Below are 25480 nucleotides of genomic sequence, written 5' to 3'. Positions count from 1 at the left end.
CCACATTGCAAGACTTATAGTGGTCTTCTCCCCTTTTAATGCTCTTATGCTCATTCTTGAAAAATGCCATAAGGTCTGAAATAGACACCAAAGTCGACATACTGTACAAACAATTATCTAGGCTAAGTAAAACAAAATTATGTTTTGATCTACTACTCTGCTAACTAGCTAGCTAAAGTGTAGTCAGTGGCTAGCTAAGACAAGGGGATGCAAATTCATGGATTGAGTACAGAAGTTCTCTGGGCACAAAGGTCTCTGATCGCGCTGGTGAACAGGCTGACAGTGTAGACAAGAGATGACATGCAGGAGCTTCCTACAGGAATTTGTATTGCTGAGGTCTCATCTGTTGCTAATTAGCATTTCACATTTTCTTGAGTAAACAGTGTGGCAGGCAGGCTCGGGGTCAAAGCAGGCAGAATTGTCAGGCAGGCGGGTACAGAGTCCAGAAACAGGCAAGGGTCAAAACCGAGAGAATTTAAAAAGCAGGAGCACGGGAAAACACGCTGGTTGACTTGAACATACAAGACGAACTGGCACAGAGAGACAGGAAACACAGGGATAAATACACAGGGGAAAATAAGCGACACCTGGAGGGGGTGGAGACAATAATGAGGACATGTGAAACAGATCAGGATGTGACAACTACAGAATAAGAGCAAATCTTAGACGTATAATTACTAGTCTGCAGCTAGAAATTACATAAATCTAGAACGAGAATACTGACAACCGCTGAAGCATCTATCTATGAGAACAATTCCGAATGGTACTCTGAAGTATCCATTCTAACCACATACAACCACGAAAGACATATTCTGTTAAAGGTCCCCAAAGCACACACATCCCTGGGTTGCTCCTCTTTTCAGTTCGCTGCAGCTAGCGACTAGAACGAAAAACACTCAAACTGGACTGTTTTATCTCCATCTCTACATTCAAAGACTCAATCATGGTCACTCTTACTGACACTTGTGGCTGCTTTGCGTGATGTATTGTTGTCTCTACCTTCTTGCCCTTTGTGCTGTTGTCTGTGCCCAATAATGTTTGTACCATGTTGTGCTGCTGCCATGTTGTGTCTCTGCCATGTTGTTGTCATGTGTTGCTGCCATGCTATGTTGTTGTCTTAGGTCTCTCATTATGTAGTGTTGTGGTGTCTCTTGTTGTCATGTGCATTTTGTACTACATTTGTATTTTTCATCCCAGCCCCCATCCACGGAGGAGGCCTTTTGCCTCTTGGTATGCAATAAATAAGAATTTGTACTTAACTGACTTGCCTAGTTAAATAAAGGTTCAATTAAAATGTTTTAATAAAACCAGCTCAAGCATGCCCCTGGTAGAGCTGCCACACCTTCAGCAGGCTTGAAAAATGGGAATTTTCTGTTTGTCTTTGTTTGTTTCAGTAGTTAAATCTTTTGACGTGTTGATTTAAAAAACATTAACAAAAATGCACTGGATTGTTTGAAAAGTGATAAACTTACACTGAGCGTACAAAACATTAAGAACACCTTCCTAATATTGAGTTGCAACCCCTTTTGCCCTCAGAACAGCCTCAATTCATCAGAGCATGGACTCTACAAGGTGTCAAACGCATTCCACAGGGCTGATGGCACATGTTGACTCCAATGCTTCCCACAGTTGTGTCAAATTAGCTGCATGTCCTTTGGGTGATGGACCATTTTTGATACTGTGGCAGACCAGGGGGTTTGGCGAAGACGTTTACACAGATCAGACACGGACAGAGTAGGATTAGCTCGGTTTCAAGGGTGTTTATTTAAATAATAAATCAAAAAGAAAAGGATAGGTCTCCCCCATGAGACCCTCTCCAGGATACCGTCTTCTGGGCTCCGCGTCTTGCTGTATCCTGTCGGGGTCAAAACTGCACTCACTCCTGTTACCTCTGTAACCGTCCCCACCTATATGGGAGTCCTTTCTTCCCCCTTCCTGTGTGCTGCTGTATGCCACACACCCCCCTTAGCTCTGTCGGGGCGGGGACTGTAATCAGTGCGACGTATGTCTCCCTTCTCGATAGGGCATCCGCGTTTCCATGCTTCGCCCCTGACCTGTGCACAACAGAAAAAGAGAAGCATTGAAGGGACAAGAACCACCTGGTGACCCGATCGTTTGTGTCCTTTCCCTGGCCATCCAGAACAGGGGAGCATGGTCCGTGACCAGGGTGAAGTCGGTACCTAACAGGTAATACTTGAGTGTCTAGCGCCCACTTCACCGCTAGAGACTCTTTCTCAACAACATTTTGCTCGGTGGGATCTCATTGTAATCCTTTTTTAAATATTCAATGATGGCTGTTGACGTCAACCGCCTGTATTCAATGGAGAGAGATGCTATGCTACTAGATCGTGCCACGAATATGCATAGCGATCTCGAGACAACTCCAATATAAAGTGTTTTTTCTCAAAGTTGCCGGGATGTTACGTGTCCTGCTCATGTCAGTACATGTAAAAACTTTAGCGTTACAAAACTATTCGATAAAATAAAATAAACCTCACGTAGCAAAAAAGCCATAAAAAAATGTTGACAAAATTCTGCATTCTCTAATTGATCTCCATACAAAAACTCCTTTCTTGGTGGGTGAAAAAACGCCACCTGCTGGAGGGAGACAGTTTTTATGCCGAGTTGGGCCTCTTCTCCTCCAATTATATTCACCAGATACTCTAGTGGCTGCTCTAACAATGAAAATAAATGTCTTCAAAAATGGAAGGCAGTCGGTAGGAACATTCTTTTTTTTCTTTTTTATTCACCCCAATTTCGTGGTATCCAATTGGTAGAAGTTACAGTCTTGTAACTTTGATGCACATGTACTGACCTCACCTTCTGGATGCTAGGGGGGGTTGTTATCCTTGATGATCTTTTTGGCCTTCCTGTGACATCAGATGCTGTAGGTGTCATGGAGGGCAGGTAGTTTGCCCCCGGTGATGCGTTGTGCAGACTGAACAACCCTCTGGAGAGCCTTGCGGTTGAGGGCGGTGCAGTTGTCATACCCGACAGGATGCTCTCGATTGTGCATCTGTAAAGGTTTGTTAGGGTTTTGGGTGACAAGCCACATTTCTTCAGCCTCCGAGGTTGAAGATGGGCTGTTGCGCCTACTTCACCACACTGTCTGTGTGGGTGGACCATTTCAGTTTGTCTGTGATGTGTACGCCGAGGAACTTAAAACTTTCCACCTTCTCCACTGCTGTCCCTTCGATGTGGATAGGGGGGGGGGGGCTCCCTCTGCTGTTTCCTGAAGTCCACAATCATCTCCTTTGTTTTGTTGACGTTGAGTGAGAGGTTGTTTTCCTGACACCACACTCCGAGTGCCCTCACCTCCTCCCTGTAGGCTGTCTCGTTGTTGTTGGTAATCAAGCCCACTACTGTTGTGTCATCTGCAAACTTGATGATTGAGTTGGAGGCGTGCATGGCCACACAGTCGTGGGTGAACAGGAAGTACAGGAGGGGGCTGAGCACGCACCCTTGTGGGGCCCCAGTGTTGAGGGTCAGCGAAGTGGAGATGTTTCCTACCTTCACCACCTGGGGGCGGCCCGTCAGAAAGTTCAGGACCCAATTGCACAGGGCGTGGTTGAGACCCAGGGCCTCCAGCTTGATGATGAGCTTGGAGGGTACTATGGTGTTGAATGCTGAGCTGTAGTCATTGAAAAGCATTCTTACATACAGTTGAAGTCAGAAGATTACAGACACTTAGGTTGGAGTTATTAAAACTCGTTTTTCAACCACTCCACACATTTCTTGTTAACAAACTATAGTTTTGGCAAGTCGTTTAGGACATGTACTTTGTGCATGACACAAGTAATTTTTCCAACAATTGATAACAGACAGATTATTTCACTTATAATTCACTGTGTCACAATTCCAGTGGGTCAGAAGTTTACATGCACTAAGTTGACTGTGCCTTTTAAACAGCTTGGAAAATTCCATAATGATGTCATGGCTTTAGACGCTTCTGATAGGCTAATTGACATCATTTCAGTCAATTGAAGGTGTACCTGTGGATGTATTTCAAGGCCAACCTTGAAGGCACTCTTTGCTTGACATTATTGGAAAATCAAAAGAAATCAGCCAAGACATTGGGAGAAATGTTCAAACCCCTGAAGGTACCACGTTCATCTGTACAAACAATAGTACACAAGTATAAACACCATGGGACTATTACAAGCTGCACACCCAGGGCCCACTGTACAGTCGTGGCCAAAAGTTTTGAGAATGACACAAATATTAATTTCTACAAAGTTTGCTGCTTTAGTGTCTTTAGATATTTTTGTCAGATGTTACTATGGAATACTGAAGTATAATTACAAGCATTTCATAAGTGTAAAATGCTTTTATTGACAATTACATGAAGTTGATGCAAAGAGTAAATATTTTCAGTGTTGACCCTTCTTTTTCTTTTTCAAGACCTCTGCAATCCGCCCTGGCATGCTGTCAATTAACTTCTGGGCCACATCCTGACTGATGGCAGCCCATTCTTGCATAATCAATGCTTGGAGTTTGTCAGAATTTGTGGGTTTTTGTTTGTCCACCCGCCTCTTGAGGTTTGACCACAAGCTCTCAGTGGGATTAAGGTCTGGGGAGTTTCCTGGCCATGGACCCAAAATATCAATGTTTTGTTCCCCGAGCCACTTAGTTATCACTTCTGCCTTATGGCAAGGTGCTCCATCATGCTGAAAAAGGCATTGTTCCTCACCAAACTGTTCCTGGATGGTTGGGAGAAGTTGCTCTCGGAGGATGTGTTGGTACCATTCTTTATTCGTGACTGTGTTCTTAAGCAAAATTGTGAGTGAGCCCACTCCCTTGGCTGAGAAGCAACCCCACACATGAATGGTCTCAGGATGCTTTACTGTTGGCATGACACAGGACTGATGGTAGTGCTCACCTTGTCTGCCCCAAACAATCGGAAAGGGGATTCATCAGAGAAAGTGAATTTACCCCAGTCCTCAGCAGTCCAATCCCTGTACCTTTTGCAGAGTATCAGTCTGTCCCTGATGTTTTTCCTGGAGAGAAGGGGCTTCTTTGCTGCCCTTCTTGACACCAGGCCATCCTCTAAGTCTTCGCCTCAGTGAGGATGCACTCACACCTGCCTGCTGCCATTCCTGAGCAAGCTCTGTACTGGTGGTGCCCCGATCCCGCAGCTAAATCAACTTAAGGAGATGGTCCTGGCGCTTGCTGGACTTTCTTGGGCGCCCTGAAGCCTTCTTCACAACAATTGAACTGCTCTCCTTGAAGTTCTTGATGATCCGATAAATGTTTGATTTAGGTGCAATCTTACTGCAGCAATATCCTTTCCTGTGAAGCCCTTTTTGTGCAAGGCAATGGTGACGGCACGTGTTTCCTTGCAGGTAACCATGGTTGACAGGGGAAGAACAATGATTCCAAGCACCACCCTCCTTTTGACGCTTCCAGTCTGTTATTCGAACTCAATCAGCATGACAGAGTGATCTCCAGCCTTGTCAGCACTCACACCTGTGTTAACGAGACAATCACTGACATGATGTCAGCTGGTCCTTTGTGGCAGGGCTGAAATGCAGTGGAAATGTTTATTTTATTTTTTATTTATTTTTTATTTTTTAATTTTACCCCCTTTTCTCCCCAATTTTCGTGGTATCCAATCACTAGTAATTACTATCTTGTCTCATCGCTACAACTCCCGTACGGGCTCGGGAGAGACGAAGGTCGAAAGTCATGCGTCCTCCGAAGCACAACCCAACCAAGCCGCACTGCTTCTTAACACAGCGCGCCTCCAACCCGGAAGCCAGCCGCACCAATGTGTCGGAGGAAACACCGTGCACCCGCCCCCCTTGGTTAGCGCGCACTGCGCCCGGCCCGCCACAGGAGTCGCTGGAGCGCGATGAGACAAGGATATCCCTACCGGCCAAACCCTCCCTAACCCGGACGACGCTAGGCCAATTGTGCGTCGCCCCACGGACCCCCCGGTCGCGGCCGGCTGCGACAGAGCCTGGGCGCGAACCCAGAGACTCTGGTGGCACAGCTAGCGCTGCGATGCAGTGCCCTAGACCACTGCGCCACCCGGGAGGCCCCGGAAATGTTTTTCAATCAATCAATCAATCAAGTTTATTTTATATAGCCCTTCGTACATCAGCTAATATCTCGAAGTGCTGTACAGAAACCCAGCCTAAAACCCCAAACAGCAAGCAATGCAGGTGTAGAAGCACGGTGGTTTGGAAAAACTCCCTAGGAAGGCCAAAACCTAGGAAGAAACCTAGAGAAGAACCAGGCTATAAGGGGTGGCCAGTCCTCTTCTGGCTGTGCCGGGTGGAGATTATAACAGAACATGGCCAAGATGTTCAAAATGTTCATAAATGACAAGCATGGTCAAATAATAATCAGGAATAAATGTCAGTTGGCTTTTCATAGCCGATCATTAAGAGTTGAAAACAGCAGGTCTGGGACAGGTAGGGGTTCCATAACCGCAGGCAGAACAGTTGAAACTGGGACAGCAGCAAGGCCAGGTGGACTGGGGACAGCAAGGAGTCATCATGCCCAGTAGTCCTGACGTATGGTCCTAGGGCTCAGGTCCTCCGAGAGAGAGAAAGAAAGAGAAGGAGAGAATTAGAGAGAGCATACTTAAATTCACACAGGACACTGGATAAGACAGGAGAAGTACTCCAGATATAACCAACTAGCCCTAGCCCCCCGACACAAACTACTGCAGCATAAATACTGGAGGCTGAGACAGGAGGGGTCAGGAGACACTGTGGCCCCATCCGATGATACCCCCGGACAGGGCCAAACAGGAAGGATATAACCCCACCCACTTTGCCAAAGCACAGCCCCCGCACCACTAGAGGGATATCTTCAGCCACCAACTTACAATCCTGAGACAAGGCCGAGTTTTTGGGGGATTCAGATCATTTGCATGGCAAAGAGGGACTTTTCAATTAATAGCAATTCATCTGATCACTCTTCATAACATTCTGGAGTATATGCAAATTGCCATCATACAAACTGAGGCAGCAGACTTTGTGAAAATTAATATTTGTGTCATTCTCAACTTTTGGCCACGACTGTACTCGACAGGGGACGGCAGCAAGCAGACTGCTGTCCTCGCACTCCATCTCCCAGATCTCCATCCACAAGGGGGCGGTGTTCATGTGCCAGGTTTCCTATGTGGGGAAAGACTAGGTGGTGATGGAGAGGATGTCAGACAAGTTCACTATATTAGTTAAGGGACACCTCTCACACCTGGAATGGGGTCAATTTCAATTTAATTTTGGACATTTAATTTAATTTAAATGGAATTTGAACACAACCATGTCTTTCTTACAGAAACCCTCTCATTCTTTGTGCTTTTCCTCTTCCTTTTGACTCAGTGTATTTGTAATAATTGTATTCAAATTACTTGTCCTGTCCTCCTTTACTTTTCTTCAGCTCTCCCTGAGGTCTCAGATTCAGCTCACATAGGCAGGTGATGACTCCAGTTCTAGTTCTTTTAAATGCAATACACATGACAGTACATTGCATATCAGGATTGCAGTCCATCCCATTTCAACTCCACAAATTGCCCTTTTAACAGTCATGACAATATAGCAGCCATTTTTATCCAAAGCAACTTAAAACAGTGAGTGGTAAAACATGTTTTGTGTGTATGATCCCTGCGGGAATTGAACACACAACCTCGTCGTTGCCAGCGACACACTGTTACAAACTGCCCAATAGGCAAATAACGTCATTATGACATCTGATAATTGTCCTATTCTGGTCACGACGTCGTGACAGTTTTAGACGTCTTTTTTGAGACGTCTTTATTTATGACCAAAATATGACCAGAAATCAGCAGGGATGGAAATTAAGCTAGACCGAGGCTAGTACTTTTCAGACTGGGCTAATAGACAATGTGCCAAACTAGCCTGACACAGCAGTGAAATGTTGACTTTACAAACATTGCATGCCACATATTTAGGACCTGAATGTAGAAATTGTGGTCTGCTGACCAGTGCCCAAAATCATCATGTTACATCTCTGCATGTCAGTCCCTTTCAGATGATCCACCTATCACTGTCGGTCCTCCTCAGTGACCTTACGGCTAAGGGTTTTAACTTTCCTCTTGAGAATTAGAATCAGAAGTACAGCCATATAGCTCATCGCAATATTATACCTCTTCGGGCAAATAGTACTCTTGACTGTCCCAATCACCTAGTTGAGTGTTACAGATATTTCCTCCATCCCAGCAGAAATGTCCCATCTACCAATTAGGATTTTAGATGTGCAGATAGACCAAAGCCAGTCTATTTTACCGTTACTATAGTTGTCTGTGGGTTATTGTATTTTAATATAGACGTTACCATTTTAGTAATCAACTTAGCTAGCTAGTAAAACTAACTTATCTGTGTGTCTTTCAGATGGGCGGACCGGAAACAACACTCGGGTCTGCAGCTGCCATTTCCTGGTGGGAAAGATAAATAGCCCAGTATTTACCAGAAAAGGTAGCTCATCCATTATGGCAGAAGAGGAATATCCAGACTGTTGATTGGGAAACAAGAACAAACAATGAGGCATGAGGATTGGGTGTTAAGTATGATAAACAATGCGTTTTCTGTCCAGATAAAGATGGTGTTACACCATTGAAAAGACCTACCACTGACCAACCATCCATATTTTTTTAAACTGCACTGTTGGTTAGGGGCTTGTCAGTAAGTATTATACCCACCTATTTTAAGTCTCACACTTTCAGGTGGGACTTAAACAACTTTCCACACTTTGCCTATTTTGCTTGTTATTTTGGCATTAATACGTGTCACATATTAGTTTGCAAACAATGTATAAAAAAAATGTCAGTTAATAAAGCCCCATGGTCTCTTTGTTGCTTTCTTGAGTAAGGCAGTTCTAAAATGTAGGTGTTTCAGCCTAGCTCAGTGCTTTCTGTGGTGGTGGGGCTAGCCAGCAGAAAATACAGAATGTTGTGCCTGATTGGCTCAGTTTTCTGTCACTCATGGGACCGTACATCATCCCCAATTCTAAGGTTAGAGCTCCAAAATTTTAGCCCCTTGGGTGCTGTCATAGAGTTATATTAGAAGTGCCCATCCAAGTAGGCTCAAGATCATTGGCCACAAATGACATCAAATCACGTTATATCTACAGTAGCTTTGATTGGACTCATGTCAACATCTTACTTTCAAAGTCTTAGCTAGCAGTCATCATCAGTTGTCATCAAGTCCACAATCATTTTTAATCGTTGTCATATGAAGATAAATAATGTAAAGAAATTATAGATAAAATGTATCGGTGCTCATCGTCCATTGTACATAAAGATTACACAACGCGTTGGAAATCGCAAAATCAACAATGAGTCGTTTGGAAGGAATCAGTGGCTAACTGCAAGCGTTGCAAAGAAACCACCATGTCAACATCATACTTTAAAAATCTTAGCTAGCAAGCTAGCAGTCGTCGCCATGAATCAAGTCGACAATCAAATCCTTTTCAATCCTTGTCATATGAAGAGAAATTAGAGATAAAACGTCTTGGTTCTCTTTGGCCATTGCACAAACATTACACAAGTTGGGAATCGCAAATTCAACAATGAGTGGTTTGGGAAGGAATCAGTGGCTAACTGAGTTCAAGACAACTGGGAACTCTGGGGGAAAAACAAGCTACTACTGGGAAAATACGTTTTGAATGGTCATTCAAACCTGTATTGTAAATCCGGCATCTTTCTCTCTGACAAAATTTGCCCATGAAGGACCGCCGCACCACTTTCCTGTTCAAGCACATCACAACGTGAGTCCAAAAATGTCTTATGCTGCTTCATAAATCATATAGGATGCCAGATAGATATGTATACTGTAGCTAAAGTAATACTAAGTGTATATTGTGTAGTAGAGGCTGACCGATTAATCGTCATGACAGATTTAATTTGGGCCAATTTCAAGTTTTCATAACAATCGGTAATCAGCATTTGTGTGTTTGTGTGTGTGTGTGTGTGTGTGTATGTGTGTATGAACAATGTGGAATATTTTTGGACCATTGGCTTCCCTGAAAATAGGCACTGACAGGAGGAGCAATATGAGTCTAAGAGGTCGTCATGCTAATGGGGATGGTGATGGAGGCTTTGGTGGTCCACACAACAAAGAAGCGGGTGTCCCTTCCAGTGATGTGGAGCTGACCTTGGACCTAATGCCAGTAAGGATGGTCTTCACGGAGGCGGTAAGACCCTCCCTCCTTGATATAGAAATCCTTCACTGCATCTTCAATGGTAAGTCTTACGAAGTCTAGTTGATAGGTAATCGACTAGCTGGACTGTTCCCCGGACTCCGCGTGTAGGGATTTGTACAATGCTTGAACATGGCTATTGGACTTGACATTGGTGTCTTTCTTTATTCCTTTATCCAACATATCATACTGAAACATGGTATCAGAAGTGTCTTGAAAACCACACGCTTGTTATTTTTGTAGCGAAGTACAGTATAAGCGCAGTTACGTTCCATATGCAAACACACGCCGTTTCCTACTCCTATTCACAACACTGATCAACTCGTTGTTATGTTAGCTGGCTAGCTAGCATCACTACCTACCTCGAAGGCAAAGAAATCTCCTATTCCATCGCTATGGCAGCGAACATTCCGCCACCAAATCCCATGGTTCTCACAGGGGACTGGAATACTAATTGGGACAACTTCAGGGATGAATTCGAGGACTAGGCGCTGGCAACACGTCTACATGAGAAACCCAACAAGGTACAAGCGGCAACTCTGAGGAGTGTAATGGGCAGCGAATGCAGGCATATCTATCGGCACAATCTCACCCTCACGGCACGACAACAGTGTGATGCAAAGGCTATATTGGATGCATTGGATGCATTACTTCAAACCCGCCAGGAATGTCATTTACGAGTGGTTCTTTTTCGGAAGCTGCAAACAGGAAGAGGGTGAGTCCGTACACAACTTTGTAACCTGTTTTGAGAGAAATCCGCTACTTGTGATTACGGGGGATTGAAAGATGAATTGATTCGTGACAAAATAGTACTGGGAATTGCAAATGAGGATACATGCCAGCGTCTACTAAGAGAGAGAGGCTTAACATTAGTAATTTCCATTGAAATGTGCCGCACTGCTGAAGTCACTGACATGAGAATGAAAGCAATGGAAATCGAAACCCCACGCACTGACGTTGATACTGTTCATGCTGTTGCCAGGCAGACATTCACACAAAACCAATCGAGGCAGAGTAATTCACCACGAACGGTGAACACAGAGAGCCCCATAGCATGTAAATACTGTGGGAATACACACGCACGAGGCAAAGAGCACTGCCCTGCCTACGTAAAACCATGCAGAGCTTGTGGAACTAATAATCACTTTGCAAAAGTGTGTCTCAAAAGCAAAAGAAGGGTGAGTGAGGGCAAAATTCACTGTGTTGATGTCACTCAATGTTCAGAGCAGAACAGTGAAAGTGACATGCATGAATCCATATACCAGGTATACCAACGCAAGCAGCATGGGTTACTGGCTGGGCTCAAGGGCATTGAACCCATCTCCGATGATGTCCTGATCGTAGGCTGTTGTGACACAGACGAAGAAGCAGAACGCGACCACAATGTGAAGCTCCTGGCACTGATGGAGCGCTGCCGATCAGTTAAGCTTCGTCTTGGCCTGAAGAAGCTGCAGTTCAAGGTGAAAGACGTCCACTTCCATGGCCACAATCTCTCGGCCAAATGCCTGAAGCTGGACCCAGACAAAGTCAGAGCGATCCACGACATACCAAACCTGTCTGATGCAAAAGGAGTACAGCGTCTCATCAGTTTTGCAAACTATCTTGCAAAGTTCATGCCACACCTATCAGCAGTCTGTGAGCCTCTGCGCCGGTTGCTGGACAAAGACACATCATGGCACAGGCTACCCAAACACGAGGCCGCAGTAAAGGGGATGAAATCTCTGGCTTCATCCATGCCAGTGTTGCGCTACTACGTAGTCACGAAGCCTGTCACAATCCAGAGTGACTCCAGCCAAAGGGGACTTGGATGATGCCTTATGAAGGAAGGCCAGCCCGTTGTTTGACTCGAGAGCGCTCACCCCCACCGAACAAAACTATGCACAAGTTGAGAAAGAGTGCCTCAGCATCGTCTTCTCCTGCCAGCGCTTCCATCACTACTTATATGGTCGAGAGCTGGTCACCGCTGAAACTGACCACAAACCACTCATTGCCATATTCAGTAAACCTCTCAACGCGCCCAAGAGGCTTCAAAGCATGCTCCTGACTCTGCAAAACTACAGCCTGATGGCCATCTACAAGCCAGGACCAGAGATGTACATCAGCGACACACTGAGCAGGGCAACAGCACAATGTACAGGCAGAGGCACTGCCTATCAGCGGCAGGCCATCTGTTCGCTACAGCAGGAACAACAAGATGTTCAACAGATCAATCAGGCAGACTACTTAAACGTCACAGATCACCGTCTAGCCCAGATCAGGCAACACACCGAGAAGGACGAACACCTACAGTCACTGAAGTCCATGGCTCTCACAGGTTGGCCGTAACCTGAAAGAGGAGGCACCGTTCACAGTGAGAGAATACTGGACCTTTCAAGATGAGATCAGTGTGCAAAATGGTGTCTTGTTCAGAGGTCAGAAGGTCATTATTCCCAAATCACTACATCCAGAGATGCTTACCCGCATACACTCCAGTCACGTTGGAGGTGACGCATCCTACCGCCAGGCTCGTGAAACATTATACCACATGCAACGAGTACCCTCAAGAACAGCAAAAGGAAACCATGATGTCGCACGAACTGCCCACAAGGGCCTGGCAAACCGTCAGCATGGACTTATTCAGCCACAGACAAAAGGACTATCTTCTCATTGTTGATCATGTGGCAGACCAGGGGTTTTGGTCAAGATGTTTACCCAGATCAGACACGGACAGAGAAGGATTAGCTCAGTTTCAAGTGTGTTTATTTAAATAATAAATCAAAAAGAAAAGGATAGGTCTCCCCCATGAGACCCTCTACAGGATACCGTCTTCTGGGTTCCGGGTCTGGCTGTATCCTGTCGGGCACAAAACTGAACTCCCTCTTGTTACCTCTGCAACCGTCAACAATAACACGGGAGTCCTTTCTTCCCCCCACTCTCCCTGTGTGCTAACATTCTGGCAGCTTTATGGGCCTTGCACAGCTGGTGAGCAATCCGCCCTTGATTACTCCCAATCAGCCCCAATTAGTCCTGGCTGGAGAGACCGTCGAGATCTGGCACGTCCAGCAGATGGAGCCATCGCCTCGTGATGTATACTCCATCTGTTACCAGACCTCGACAAGTCTCCCCCTGGTGGCTGACCTACTGTACGCCACAATCACTACTCTTGACTTTTGGAAAATTTAACTGATCCCTGACTTGTCTGCAGAGACGGTCATAAAGCGCTGCAAGGCATAGTTTGCAAGGCAAGGTCAGCCTGACAAGGTCATCACGGACAATGGCCCACAATTCACTGCACAGTTCAAGCGTTACGCCACAGAATGGGAGTTTGACCACGTGACCTCCTCAAGACACTCCTCAAGACACTCAAGATTGTAAAAAAAACTGTTAAGCAGGGCCTTGCATGACAGCAACAACCCATGGAAAGCGATCTTACAGTGGAGGAACACACCCACCAAAAACATGGACAGCAGCCCAGCACAACACCTTCTGTCCAGACGTCTGAAGACTACCATCCCCGTAGCTAACAAGCTACTTGAGCCCCGCATCATGGTTGGAGCAACAGACAACTGCGTCACAGAAAGCAGCTCGCTAAGTGCTTCTACGACCGGACTGTGCGAGACCTACCAGAGCTGGAGGTGGGTGAAACCTCTGCCGGGAGACCACACAGGACTTGAGGCTGGGCACGTGCTTACAGAGAGTTGCACCACGTTCTTACCTGGTGGATGTTGGTGGCTCCCTCTATCGTCGTAGTCGGGTGGATCTGCGCGTAGCAGAGCAGACAAACCAGAACACACCATACACTCACCTAGATGAGCTGGATCACAGTCCAGGCCTAAGGGCACAGAATTGAGACATGCGCCAACTGAAGGTGAGGCTTCTACACCACCAAGCTCGTGGCCCTAATCCTACCCCTGTCAGAACACATACTTACTCATGGGTGGGTCGGCTGTGCAAGCCACCAGACAGGCTTACTCTGTAAGCAAGAGACTGTGTTAACTTGTTGTAACGCTCGTCTGATGAAGAATGAGTGGACCAAAGCGCAGCGTGGTACGTGTTCATGATTTTTATTTAACTCAGAACAAAAATAACAACGAGACAAACGAACAGTTCTGTAAGGTAACCCAACTAAACAGAAAACAACTACCCACAAAACACAGGTGGGAAAAGGCTACCTAAGTATGGTTCTCAATCAGAGACAACGATAGACAGCTGCCTCTGATTGAGAACCACCTCCGGCCAAACACACAGAAATAGAAAACATAGAACACAAAACATAGAATGCCCACCCCAACTCACGCCCTGACCAAACCAAAATAGAGACATAAAAAGGATCTCTAAGGTCAGGGTGTGACACTTGTCCTCTTTTTTTTTTATAAACAGAGGGAGATGACAACTGAAGTAAAAAGAAAATGTCATGCTTTTTCAATTGTTATGACTTGACTGTTAATAACTTAATGTTATGCCGTTATGTTTGCACTTTCTATTGAAAAGGATGATTTTACGGAGTCTAGTTGATAGGCAATCGAGTAGCCGGACTGTTCCCCGTACTCCGCGTGTAGGAATTTGTACAATGCTTGAACAAGGCTATTGAACTTGACATTGGTGTCTGTCTTTATTCCTTTATCCAACATATCATACTGAAACAGTAAGGTCCCTTGCTTGCACCATAGGGACACTTGACCTCCACCCCTGCTGTGATGCCCACCAGACCATCCGGTGAGGCTCCCAGGATCCCAGACTCCGTGACCCAAAGCCATGACTCCTGCACATCCATCCCTGTAGACATTTTGAATGCCTTGATGCCCTCCTTTTTTCGTTATATGTGCCCCACTTTATAGACAACACCCCATCCAACGACTGAACACCTTGAAATGCATTTGTTGTAAGAAATGTGCTATATAAATACGTTGGATTTGATTGATGACATTACAGCTGTAGAATATGAGGACAAGTACAGTTTTCCCATAAACTTTTAATAAAGAACTTGGGATTTTATGACATATCAATCATATATTGGGAAGGATCCCATAAATCAAGACTGTGAATGCATGTACCACTCTGAATAAATACATATTGTGCCTTTGAAGATTTGTCTTTGGTTATAAAACTACAATACAGGCTGGATGTCTAAACAAAGTCGATTTTGAATGTCAATAGGTTTTTAGATTCATTCTACAACTGAGTTATCACTCATCAAATTCTGGTGTCCGGGGTAATCTGGTTAATGACTATATCATTGATTAATTGGCTCTTTCCTTGTAGAATGTTGACAGCTGTATAGAAGACATTGTATTGCTAAGATGCTCGAACTTAACCTAATAGCTACACTCACTGACACAGGATAAACTTTATCTCTCATGCTGGCCCACACCAAACCTGTAAGTTGCCTTTTTCACTACAGCTGCACTTCTCAACATGGCAGATTTACCCTTTTAATGCTCTTATGCTCATTCTTGAAAAATGCCATAAGGTCTGAAATAGACACCAAAGTCAACATCCTGTACAAACAATTATTTAGGCTAAGTAAAACAAAATGATTTTTAAAATATTCTGCTAACTAGAGTGTAGTCAGTGGCTAGCTAGACAGAAAAAGGGGACAAATTCATGGCTTGGGCACAGATCGCGCTGGTGAAGTGTAGCTGACAGTGTCTGCTAGACATGAGGTTCAGCAGCTTCCTGCAGGAATGTGTAGTCTTGCTGAGGTCTTCTCTGTTGCTAATTTCCAGTTAGAATATGGAGAGTAAATTGAGGCGAATATATTGCGAACTCACCTTGTCTGAGCGAGAATTACATGGTCAAAACAATCGGAACCATTATCGGGTTTTACCGCTAACGTTAGGTTGTATGTGTATTATGAGGAAACCACAGTGCCTGACTATTGCGCTTCGTGCAATGATGCGGATGCGACGTGCCTAAACCAGAGAGGAGAGGAGAGAGGGTTTACTCCATATACAAATTCTTATTTTTGGGCGGAGGTCAATGACAGCGGCAAATTTGGTTAAGAAGAAATGTAATTGATAATATTCTACATGATGCTTATTTGATCAAATATAAGTTTCGTAATGGTTAGTTTGTTAAAAATGCACTGATATAAATGGACGCACGTGGCATTTCGACAACTTTGAAAAAACTACTTTGTATCGGAGTTGTACCAGTCTTCACACGCCTATCTGCCCTCTCATTGGCTAGAATGGTCCCACCTGATCTCGCCTGTCTTCCATATTTGAATACATATATTTCCATTGTTAGAGAAGTCACTCGACCATCTTGTCAATATAATAGATCATCTTTGCCTAAATCAGTCATGCGAGTTTCCTAGTTCAGAGTAGCATTTGAACGCGACGTTATCATCTTCCTGCTGTATACCTGTATCACATTAGTTGAAACCAAGACTGTTCTCATGGCAGTTTAGGATAATTAACGTGACAGGTTAGGATAATTAAGTTAAGGTTAGGAAAATGTGTAGGGTTAGCTAAAATTGTCCCTGATGTGACTCGAACATATCTAACTACAACCAGGCCTGCCCTGAGAACAGTCTTGGTTTCCACTAACGCGATGACGCGAATACCGGACATCTCAGTCTCAGGAACTACATAAGAGCTGTTACCAAAATTCTCATTTACATTTGCTCGCGTTTAGATCTCTGTAAAAGTTAATAGGTCTATTTGACAATTGACTACAGCGATTTTTTTTGTTGTCCTCGTTTGACAAAATAATTAATAGGCCTATCAAGAACAGGTAGGCTACCTCAGGTTGCAGTTACTTTGTTGTAGACTACTCTGAAGAGAAGTGTATTATCTTATCGAAAAAGCCACTGAAACACCAAAATATGGACTCACCAGCAAGCCCCCTCTCCCGTGCTGGGAGGACTTTCTGGACAGTTTGGGTGAGTTTCTGCACTGAAATCATTTACTACAGGACACTGTTTTTATAGCCTCCCGTGATTGGTATATTATTTCCTATTGTTACAATTACAATAAATATATTTTAGACTACTTAATAATTTGTTGATGAACAATTAGTTTAAATTGAGAACTTCCCCGAAGGAGGAGAAAAACACAATGACTGCATTAACTCTATTTCACTGTACCTGGATTGATGTAATGTGATCATATGTTATCATAAATGGACAAATAACATTAACATAGAGTAATTATCTCTCTCTCTCTCTCACTCTCTCACTCTCTCACTCACACTCACACACACACACACAGAACTACTTTACGGAAGTTGTGGGGAGGTATCTAAGCCCAGAGCCCACTAACAATGACACAAGCTCAAGACAGGAAGCCACTGCTGCACAACAAACAGACGACCATAGAGATGGTGTGAAAAATGAGTTAAAGGAAACTGAGGTCACATTTGAAACAGGCTCTGAGGTTAAGAAACCAAGACCAGTCGTTGCCTGGGAACAGTGCAATGTCATCATTGGTCCAGGCCTCGGCAGAGAAAATGTGCAATACACTGGACAATCCAACAGAGGGAGTGATAGCAAAGCATCCCAGGAGGGGGATGATATAAAACAAGAGCAGGTGGACCGAACAGAAAATAAAGACACAATCCAGCATGTTACTAAAGAAGAATTAAATATGGGGAAAGGGGTCCAATCAGTGGTAGTCACTGGGATCCAGATCTTATTCAGAGAGCCGACATCTGAAAGGTCAAAGGGCCAGGGAGCACAAGGACACACTGACAGTTACAACTGTGCTGAAGCAAATAGATTAAGAGGTGCAGTGGCAGCAAGAAAAGAGGAGGAAGAAGAAATCCCTGAAGAAGTTACTGAAGAATTCCCCTGTGGTGAAGAAGGAACCAAAACAGAAGAACATGAAAACAATAGAGATGGAGAAATACATTTTGATATAGAGTCCCCAAACCTTACATCAGCCTGTGCTGAACCTGCCACACTTTTGGATAAGAATGGAGACACGGAAAATAAGGACAGATTAATGAAACACAATGTGCAAAGTACAGAGGATGAAACCATGGTAAGATTAAATGAAAAAGAGGGAGAGGAAGAAACGGCAGTACTCTTCATGGAGACAGACAAAGAAGGGTGGAAAGTAGCAGAAATAGTAGAATTCTCAGCGGGAGGGGAGAATAGCGATGATGATCTGTGTGTAATCAAAGACAAAATGAGTCGAGATGGTAATGAAGTGAAGAATGGCATAGACATGGAAGAACTTAGGAGGAAGGAGGAGAGAGAGGAAGAGAATAGAGCAATAGAAGAGATGGACAGAAGAGAACAGGAAGAGATATTGGACAGGGGCTTTGGACCGAACAATGATTTCCAAGTCTCAGAAAACAATAAAAAACATGAATATGGTGACAATCGTTTGAAGGTTGATGAAGGAACTATAGAGAAGTTGGATCAAGAAAATGACCCCAACCCACGACTGCTTTGTGGAGGATTATCAGACGAAGATAGAACATTGGGAAGAGGCCAGGACATCTTTGTTTCGGAGGCAGAGTTGGAATTGCCAATGGCCTATGACAAAAGAGTCTTTGTGTCAAATGATGAGATAACTATTGTTAGAGACGAGCAGAGAAAGGAGGGCAACATTGAAAGAATTGACAGCACAGTGTTAGAAGAAAGAAAAGAAAGGGTATCAGAGGATGGATCCAAAGTGTTTGAGGACGGGGGCAGTAACAAGATAGAAGACGTAGCAATCAGTATTCGGACGAAGACTGATACAGAGGCAGAGGATGTGAAAGATAAAGTGACTGGACTGGACACTTTCTTTTATCAGGACAGAAATGTTGTAGTGGAGAAAAATAAACTACAGGAAGAGAAGCTCTCAGAAGAAGACGAAGACCCCCTTAATGAAGTGGAGGGAAAACTTATTTCAGTGGTTGACAATAGAGTGGAAATCAGAGGCGTGGCAAAATACATTTCCCCTGGGCTATGTGAGGACCTTGTTGTGGCTCAGGAGCCAAAACGTGTAGCGTGTGAAGAAACTCGAGAGGAAATTCCTGAAATCAACAATGGCAAAGAGTTAGACGAGAATACGGCACCGAAGATCCTGGAAGTTGGCGACGATGAAGTCAACACCACCCATTTACAAGAAGCACACACCGAAAGTGATACCAAAGAGTTAGAAGGTGTAGAGAACACTGGAACTACTTTTAAATCTGACAATTCACCAGTGAGTGAACTCATGGAAGGGAAAGAAGATCCGAAAACCGTTGAAAGAATATTTGAAAGTGAGGATATTGAGAAAGCCTCTGATACAGTAGTAGACGAGCACACAGTCGCGAAAGCAGCGGAATCACTGGGGGAAACGGAGAGAACAGATTCTGTATTACTGAATGGAACAGATACTCAAATACTAGAGGACCCAGCGAAGACAAAGACTGAATCACATGAACCGATGGAGATTGAGTTAGGACTGTCAGAGGAAGCAGGAGAGACATATGTTTGTTTATCAGATGAGACGCTGAGAACAGAGGCTGGAGTATACAAAGAGACAGAGGAGATAAAGGCAGAGTTTAGAGAGGGATGGATGGAGTCGAAGGCAGGGGAGACAGTGGGGACAGAATTTGAATCAGTGGAGACACAGGCAGAAACACCAGAAGTGAGGACCGGGGTTGTGCCATCAGAGGACAAAGATGAGACCGAGTCTGGATCAATGCAGGAATCAGCAGATACCAGTTTTGGATTACTAAGGGAAACTGTGGAGGAAGGGTTACAAAAGGTGGCAGAGGTAGACACACCAGAGGTGAGGACAGTGACCGTACTGTCAATGGAGACAAACACAGAGGAATTAGTGGAATCTGAGGCTGGGGACATGTTGGAAACAGAATCTGGATTAGTGAAAAAACATGAGGCAGAAATACCAGATGCGAGAACTGAAACGGCATCATCAGAAAGAACTGTGACGACAGAGGCAGCAATACTTGATATGAAGATTGAGGAATCGCCATCAGAGGAAACAGAGTCTGGATTAGTTGACACAGAGGCCAGAATTTTTCTGGAAACAACAGCGATTGAGTCTGAATTATTGGAGGAATTATCTGAGACTGAGTCTGGATCACGGAAGGACAAAGAGACAAAAAGACAGAGGATTGAGACAGAGCCATCGGTGGAGAGAGATGTAGAGGAATTAGTGGAATCTGAGGCTGGGGTTATGGTGGAGACAGAAGTTGGATTAGTGAAAAAACATGAGGCAGAAATACCAGATGCGAGAACTGAAACGGCATCATCAGAAAGAACTGTGACGACAGAGGCAGGATTATCAAGGAACATGACATTGTACCCATCATCAATTCATACAGAGGCTGTGTTTCTCACAGAGACAAAGGCTGTGTTATCTAATGAGTCACTGGAAACAGACAATGGATTATCAGACAAATCATCTGAGGCTGGGACTAAATTACAGGGAATGGTAGAGGCTGGATTACCAGATTCGAGAGAAGTAGAGGCTGAATTATTTGAGGAAATGGTTTGTGGAGAAGTTGTACTATCACAGGACACAGAAGATGAATTATCAGAGGAAAAATATAATATAAAAGCTACATTAATGAAAGAATTAGTGGAGCCAGGGCCTGGGGAAACGTTGGAGACTGAGAAGGGAATCATGAATGAGACAGACGCAGCAGTACTTGATATGAAGATTGAGGAATCGCCATCAGAGGAAACAGAGTCTGGAATAGTTGACACAGAGGCCAGAATTTTTCTGGAAACAACAGCGATTGAGTCTGAATTATTGGAGGAATTATCTGAGACTGAGTCTGGATCACAGAAGGACAAAGAGACAAAAAGACAGAGGATTGAGACAGAGCCATCGGTGGAGAGAGACGTAGAGGAATTAGTGGAATCTGAGGCTGGGGATATGGTGGAGACAGAAGTTGGATTAGTGAGGACAGTAGCCGAATTACCAGAAGAAGTTAGGCCAAAGATAGAGCTATTAGAAAAAACGAATAGAACAGGTGCTGATTCATCAGAGGACACAGATGAGACAGAGGCCAGATTTTCAGAGGAGATAGAGACTGATTTAGTAGAGACCAAGTATGGGTTACAGAAGAACACAGAAGAAGACATACTACATGTGAGAACAGAGACTGTGCTGTCGGTGGAAACAGTAGAGATGGATACTGACTCATCAGACAAATCACTGGAGTCCAGATCACTTGAAATATCAGAGGCTGGATTATCTGAAGAATCAGTGGACAGTGAGGCTGTATTAAAGGATATTTACACAGAAATACCAGATGTGGAGAAAGAGTCTGGATTATCAGAAGAGACCGTAGATGCTGGATTATCAGAGAAAACAGACGTGTCAGACACAGAATTAGTGAAAAATACAAAGGCTCTAATAATGCTAGAGCCTGAACTTTCAGATGCGACAGAGGCTGTGTTAAGAGAGAAGGCAGAAGACAACACGGCAAACGAATCACTGGAAATTGAGGTAGGATTATTTTGGGAAACCGATGAGACCGAGGCTTTGGTAACAGAGGAAGTTATGAAGACAGGGCCTGTTTTATCGAAGCAGACAGATTTTGGATCACAGGGTCAATTACTGGAGATCGAAGATAGAATAATAGAGAAATCACAGGTTGGGTGGTCTGAGGAAACTGTGGAAACAGATGCAGGATTACCAGAGGAAAACAGAGGGGAGGGTGCAAAAGCAGGATTCCGTTCCCCATCAGGAACCAAAAATGTAGACCAAAGTCTTCAGCTTCAGGTAATAATAATACTTTCCCTATTATAGGGATACTTCAGGATTTTGGCAATGAGGCGAAAATTCACAACTTCCTCATTTTTAAAAATGGTATCCACAAGTTCATCTGACTCTGGGGAAGTAGATAAAGGGCCTCATTGCCAAAATCCTGAAGTATCCCTTTAAAAGAATGCAATCAAATATATACGATTGTGATGTCTAATCGTAAGAGATAAAGCAAACGTTAGTCTGTCATATATTTTATTGGATTTGTTTCCCTTATTTTTATGTTATCGAAATTAAGCTTGATAGCTTCATCTAAAAGGATGTTATGAATTTGAAGACTTGTCAGTAAATCAGTTGTTTATCATACCATTGCAGTTTGACGCCTCCGCTTTGGACTTCACTGCTCAAAAGTCTCGCATTGCCCTCAAGAATCCACATGTCCGTCCACCCAGGGATCCCCGTACTCTTCTACAGATGCCATCTTTGACCCCCTCCCCTTCAAAACCCACCGTACACGTGCCAGTCAGAGGCCCAACAGGGATACCAATGAGGGGCATGGGCGGCATCGGAATCAAACTGCCTGGTAAGTTGAACAGAGAAAAGAGGAATTTAATGTACATGTGTTCTTTCCTTCTGTTATCGTTGGTGACACAGTGTTCTATGACAGATAATGGATGATGCCCAGATTTAAGTGTGAACGGATATCTTTCTTTGTTGTTTGTGTTGCTATGATATTATTTAGGATTCGGTGCAGGGCCCCCCATCTTAAGAAAGACCGGAATGGGGGTGAGAGGTGAAAATAACACCGAAAATATCCCTCAGGTACCAATCAGATACTTGCACTTTTTGAGCTCAACCTTTGAATAGGTCTAGTAGTATGTTTATTATTCTGACTCTTAATTTGATTTGGCAAAGTCATCTATTCAACAGAAATCTGAGCTAGAGCAAGATGTAAGGGATGAATCTCCCAAGAAAGAAGAGATGCAAAACAAGCAAGAAGAGCGCAAAACAAAATGGACACCGCCTAGACATCCAGGGTAGGGAATCAATTGCACTATTTTCTACAAGATTCTCTTAATTTCTTGTTTGAAATCACTTTTATATGGAGATATTTCCTACATGAATGTCACTCTCTTTTTATTATAACACCTTAGTTCAATATATATCCACCAGATTTGGAAATCCCCTGATGATGAATGAGCTGAAGAACAAGCTGAAGAAGACTACAAAAGAGAGCGGAGATGATTGACAGGACCTTTTTTCTCATTGGTGAACCATGGTCCATGAACAATGGGCTTTCATTTATCATAAGTATCTCCATTTTATTTAAAACTATCTTTGTCTATTTCTTTTGAATATCTTTGTATGAACATTTTCAAATAAATAATATATTTTTGTTTTGGACAGTGTTTACTTGTTCCAGAGGGTTTTAAAAAACTGGTGTGATAAAAAAAAGTTGACTGCTCAAGGCATTAAATTGATTCAAGAAAACTATTTGTGACATTTGTTTATTTCTTCATCAGTGGGTTTGTTTCAGCAAAAATACTTATCTTATGCATTATTTCCGTACTAATTATTTCTATTGCTACTGTAGTTACCTATAGGGAAACCAGCAATAGCGTCTTGATATTTGGGCTAGCCTATAATTGCCTATACTGATTGGTCTTATAAAGCTTTTATATAAACCTTAAGATTCATTATTTTAAAAAAGTTTATATTTTTGGAGGGCTTGCCTGTTTGCTTGTTATTTTGGCATTAATATGTGTCATATCAGTTTGGAAACAATGTAAAAAATTGTTTTTTAAATGTCATTGAGTTAATAAAGCTGCATACAAACATGGTCTCTTTTGGCTTTCTTCAGTAAGGCAGCTCCTAAATACAGGTGTTTCAGCCTAGCTCAGTGCTTTCTGTGGTGGTGGGGCTAGCCAGCAGAAAATACAGAGCGTTGCGCCTGATTGGCTCTGTTTTCTGTCACTCATGGGACAGTACATCATCCCCAATTCTAAGGTTAGAGCTCAAACATTTTAGCCCCTTGGGTTCTGCCATTGAGTTATATTAGAAGTGCGCATCCAAGAAGGCTCAAGGTCATTGGCCACAGATAGAATGACATCATATCACATATCTACAGTAGCTTTGATTGGACTGATCATGACATCATACTTTCAAAGTCTTCACTAGCAGTCATCGTCAGTTGTCATCAAGTCGACAATCATTTTTAATCCTTGTCATATGAAGAGAAATAATGAAGAGAAATTACAGATCAAACGTATCGGTGCTCATCTGCCGTTGTTCATAAAGATTCCACAAATTGGAAATCGCAAGTTCAGCAATGAGTCGTTTGGAAGGAATCAGTGGCTAACTGCAAGCGTTGCAAAGAAACCACCAACGTTAGCCTGCTATTCAATCGAGTGGCTAGTTTTTTTTCTTCCAAATTCCCGCCATTAATCCAGAGAATGCCAGATTTAGATGACAAAATATGCCTACAAAGGCCCGCTGCGCCACCTGCACAAGGTGAGTCCAAAAATGTATTGACTTCTTCTGCATAAATTATGTCATATGCAATGGAGAAATGTGTACTGTAGCTAAGAAATTAATACTAAGTGTATGTTGTGTAGTAAACTGTTCGTAGCCCATGTGCCTCACCCTAATAATTTGGGCTATTTTCACCAACGCGGTATTGTAAACACAACGTTAGTAGTTGTGGTGCTTGGTTTGCACGTGCAAATCCAGCACACACAACATAGAATTGTGTTATTTGACGTGTCAAATTAAAGGCTTATTTAACGCGTCAAATAGTGTTATTGTAAGGGGTGCGTAATCAGTGGCAGGGAAGTCAGACGCAGGAGAGCAGAACTTGGTAATAGCTGGAGCAGTTTAATAGCAAAACCCACGGCATCAAAAATAACAAGATAATTGGGTACAAAACCCGTCGCGCACACGTGCACAAGCACTTACAATAAACAATACCGCACAAAGACATGGGGGGAACAGAGGGTTAAATACACAACACTTAATGAGGGAAATGAGAACCAGGTGTGTAGGAAAACAAGACAAAACAAATGGAAAATGAAAAGTGGATTGATGATGGCTAGAAGACCGGTGACGCTGAGCGCCGCCCGAACAAGGAGAGGAACCGACTTCGGTGGAAGCCGTGACAGTTATATGACGTATATATATATTTTTTTATTTTTTTATTTATTTTTTTAAATTTTATCCCATTTTCTCCCCAATTTTTGTGGTATCCAATCGCTAGTAATTACTATCTTGTCTCATCGCTACAACTCCCGTACGGGCTCGGGAGAGACGAAGGTCGAAAGCCATGCGTCCTCCGAAGCACAACCCAACCAAGCCGCACTGCTTCTTAACACAGCGCGCCTCCAACCCGGAAGCCAGCCGCACCAATGTGTCGGAGGAAACACCGTGTACCTGGCCCCCTTGGTTAGCGCGCACTGCGCCCGGCCCGCCACAGGAGTCGCTGGAGCGCAATGAGACAAGGATATCCCTACCGGCCAAACCCTCCCTAACCCGGACGACGCTATGCCAATTGTGCGTCGCCCCACGGACCTCCCGGTCGCGGCCGGCTGCGACAGAGCCTGGGCCCAGAGACTCTGGTGGCGCAGTTAGCACTGCGACGCAGTGCCCTAGACCACTGCGCCACCCGGGAGGCC

The 25480-nt window shown here is 43.9% G+C and overlaps 1 protein-coding gene across 2 annotated transcripts; it reads left to right on the top strand.

Moving 5' to 3' along the window:
• The first annotated feature begins 16795 nt into the window (after positions 1-16795).
• On the top strand, positions 16796-23635 carry si:ch211-136m16.8 (myosin-14). Of its 2 annotated transcripts, none has more exons than XM_039006698.1 (6): positions 16796-17035; positions 17364-21830; positions 22188-22395; positions 22555-22634; positions 22743-22849; positions 22986-23635. In XM_039006698.1, exons 1-6 carry the CDS (start codon positions 16979-16981, stop codon positions 23059-23061), a joined length of 4995 nt encoding a protein of 1664 aa, XP_038862626.1. In that variant the 5' UTR covers positions 16796-16978; the 3' UTR covers positions 23062-23635. The 2 variants fall into 2 exon arrangements, with proteins under 2 accessions (XP_038862626.1, XP_038862625.1); XM_039006697.1 differs by having other exon boundaries at positions 22728-22849.
• Positions 23636-25480: the final 1845 nt, after the last annotated feature.

This window comes from Salvelinus namaycush, chromosome 13, assembly GCF_016432855.1.
Source record: "Salvelinus namaycush isolate Seneca chromosome 13, SaNama_1.0, whole genome shotgun sequence".
Lineage (NCBI taxonomy): Eukaryota > Metazoa > Chordata > Actinopteri > Salmoniformes > Salmonidae > Salvelinus > Salvelinus namaycush.
The sequence above is the reverse complement of the archived record's forward strand: the minus strand, read 5'-3'. Positions and strand labels throughout refer to the sequence as shown.

Bases quoted from the DNA above. Each gene is read 5' to 3' on its own strand.
- si:ch211-136m16.8 (XM_039006697.1), top strand. From the start codon at position 16,979: ATGGACTCACCAGCAAGCCCCCTCTCCCGTGCTGGGAGGACTTTCTGG. The intron at 21,831-22,187 runs GTAATAATAATA...ATACCATTGCAG, and splicing joins ACCAAAGTCTTCAGCTTCAG to TTTGACGCCTCCGCTTTGGA. The intron at 22,635-22,727 runs GTACCAATCAGA...GATTTGGCAAAG, and splicing joins ACACCGAAAATATCCCTCAG to TCATCTATTCAACAGAAATC.